This window comes from Octopus bimaculoides, chromosome 18, assembly GCF_001194135.2.
Source record: "Octopus bimaculoides isolate UCB-OBI-ISO-001 chromosome 18, ASM119413v2, whole genome shotgun sequence".
NCBI lineage: Eukaryota > Metazoa > Mollusca > Cephalopoda > Octopoda > Octopodidae > Octopus > Octopus bimaculoides.
In genome coordinates this window covers 16,804,253-16,806,753 of record NC_068998.1, presented here as the reverse complement: position 1 = coordinate 16,806,753, position 2,501 = coordinate 16,804,253, and the positions used below count along the sequence as shown (strand labels likewise).

At 40.4% G+C, this 2,501-nt stretch overlaps 1 protein-coding gene across 1 annotated transcript in view; it reads right to left on the bottom strand.

Annotated features, from left to right (window-relative positions):
• Positions 1 to 2,501, bottom strand: part of LOC106871186 (KICSTOR complex protein SZT2) — a 102,669-nt gene that overhangs the window by 5,360 nt on the left and 94,808 nt on the right. The window contains exon 27 of the mRNA XM_052974313.1: positions 629 to 845. Coding sequence (XP_052830273.1) covers positions 629 to 845 — 217 coding nt within the window. The remainder of the gene's footprint in view (positions 1 to 628; positions 846 to 2,501) is intronic.

The window sequence follows — 2,501 nt, the reverse complement described above, 5'->3', positions numbered from 1 at the left end:
CCAGGTTTAATGAAATCATAATGGATCACACCTGCGCCACACCACCATCACCACCATCATTGTTATTTTACTGTCCACGTTTCTATGTTTGCAAAGGTCAGACAGAATTTATTGAGAGAGATTTTCAAGGCCCTGATTCCCTTCCTGTCACCAACCCCCTCACCTGTTTTCCAAGTAAGGTGATATTTTGCTGTGACTAGGCATGTTTCATGGAAGATTTGGTAACAAGGGACACCATTTGCATAACTGCGACAATCATTAACCACTATCACACAAAGTCAAGACAAGGAGACAGTAATACACACACACACACACACATATATTCATATATACACAATGGGCTTCTTTCAGTTTCTATCTATCAGATCCACTCAGAAGGCTTTGGTTGGCCTAAGGCTATAGTAAAAGACACTTGCCTGAGTTGCCATACAGTGGGACTGAACCCAAAACCATGAAACTGGGAAGCAAACTTCTTACCATACAGCCACACTTGTACTTGTTCAACATAATCAAAGAAATATTATTATCATTATTATTATTTTTATTATTATTATTATTATTATTATTATTGATGTAAATGAGAAGCCAAACAAAGACTATAGAAATTGGTCATCTAGTAACTACTTACCACATTATCACTGAAGCCAGACTGAATAGGACAGTAGAAATAGTAACCAGGACAATTTGGCACTGGTAAGAACCATGTACTCATCGTTTCCTTAAACTTGGTGGGAATAATCTGATGCAATTCTGAAATGTATTCACAACAGAAACCTTCCTCTGTGGGTGCCAATGGAATAGGTACTCGGCCTGGTGGAAGCTGAAACAATGGCTGGTCAATATTTCTGGACAAAAATAGAATGATACTGACATGGAATTTAAGTAAATTAGAGTTAAGGGAAGTCATCATCATCATTTAACATCCGCCTTCCATGCTAGCATGGGTGGGACGGTTTGACAAGAGCCAGCCAGGCAGAAGCCCGCACCAGACTTCTGTAACTGTTTTGGCAGGATTTTTAGTGTTGGATACCCTTCCTAACACCAACCACTCAGCAGAGTGGACTTAGTGCTTTTTAGCTTTTTGCATTACATAAGCACAGGCAAGATCAGTTTTGGCAAGGTTTTTACAGTTGGATGCCCTTCCAAATGCCAACCACTTTACAGTGTCGACTGGGAGCTTTTAAGTGGCACCTGCACTGACGGGGTCACTAAGTACTTGCAAGACAAAATAAAATCTCTTTTGAGAGGGAAGGGAGCATTGGAAGAAGTGACCTTGTGTCAGATGATGAAAGATTATAATGAGACAGAAACAGGTGTCTTGCTGTATAGGAGGCACAAGGTTACCCGGCCAGGGGAGGGGAGAGAGATCAGGAATGAAGACAGAAACAGGTGTGCTGCCACAAAGGAAATACATGGTTACCCAACCTGCGGGAAGTGCAGGAGGAGAAGAGAGAGTTGAAGACAGCAGGATAGAGTTGGTGGCAAAGTGCCAGGCATACTTACAAGGGACGGGGATCAGAATATAAATGGGATGGTTGAGTAAAGGAAGAGAGAGATATAGTTGGTGGCAAGTGCCAGGGCACGCTCTTGAGGTTCGAACACCATAAAGACAATATATCAGCAGTAAATTGCTGAGTATTGAAACAGTAATTTCTATATATTATAATAAAATAAACTAGAACATCAATTTAGAAATATGATGGATTGAAATTTTGGCACAAGGCCAGCAATTTTGGAGGAGGGGCTAAGTCAATTACATTGACCCCAGTGTTCATATGGTACTTATTGTATCGACTCTGAAAGGATGAAAGGCAGAGTCAACTCCAATGGAATTTGAACTCAGAATGTGAGGATGGATGAAATGCTGCTAACGATTCTATCTAATGGTGTGCTAATGATTTTATCTAATCACCACCTTAATTTAGAAATATAATAATATAATACTATATCTTTAAATGACCAGAGTAGAAAACATGATATAGATTTAGAGCATACAAATAATTACTTTATCTTTTACTTTCTTCAGTCATTGGACTGTGGCCATGCTGGGGCATCACCTTCTAGGCTTTTAGTCAAACAAATCAACCCAAATCAACATATTTCTAAGTCTGATATTTATTCCATTCGTCTTGCTTGCTGAACCCCTAAATCTTGGGAGCATAAAGAAACCAATACTACAGTTTCAGGATTTCAATCCCACTTCACAGTACCTTGGGCAAGTGTCTTCTACTATAGCCCTGGGCCAAATAATGCCTTGTTAGTGAATCTGAAAATGTGGTAAAGCCTCGTCATGTGTGTGGGAGAGAGAGAGGCAGACAGACAGAGAGTCTTAGTGTTTGTCGCCCCAACCTTCTGAGTTCTTTCATAGGATTTAGAAAAACTGAAGAACTGCTACAACAAGTGTGTGGAGAGGAGAACATGTCGAATAAAATCCTAATTCACTGATCCACTTGCATTTTCTTTCACCCAAAGCCAAGAACTTTGCAGCCCCCCCCCCCCCC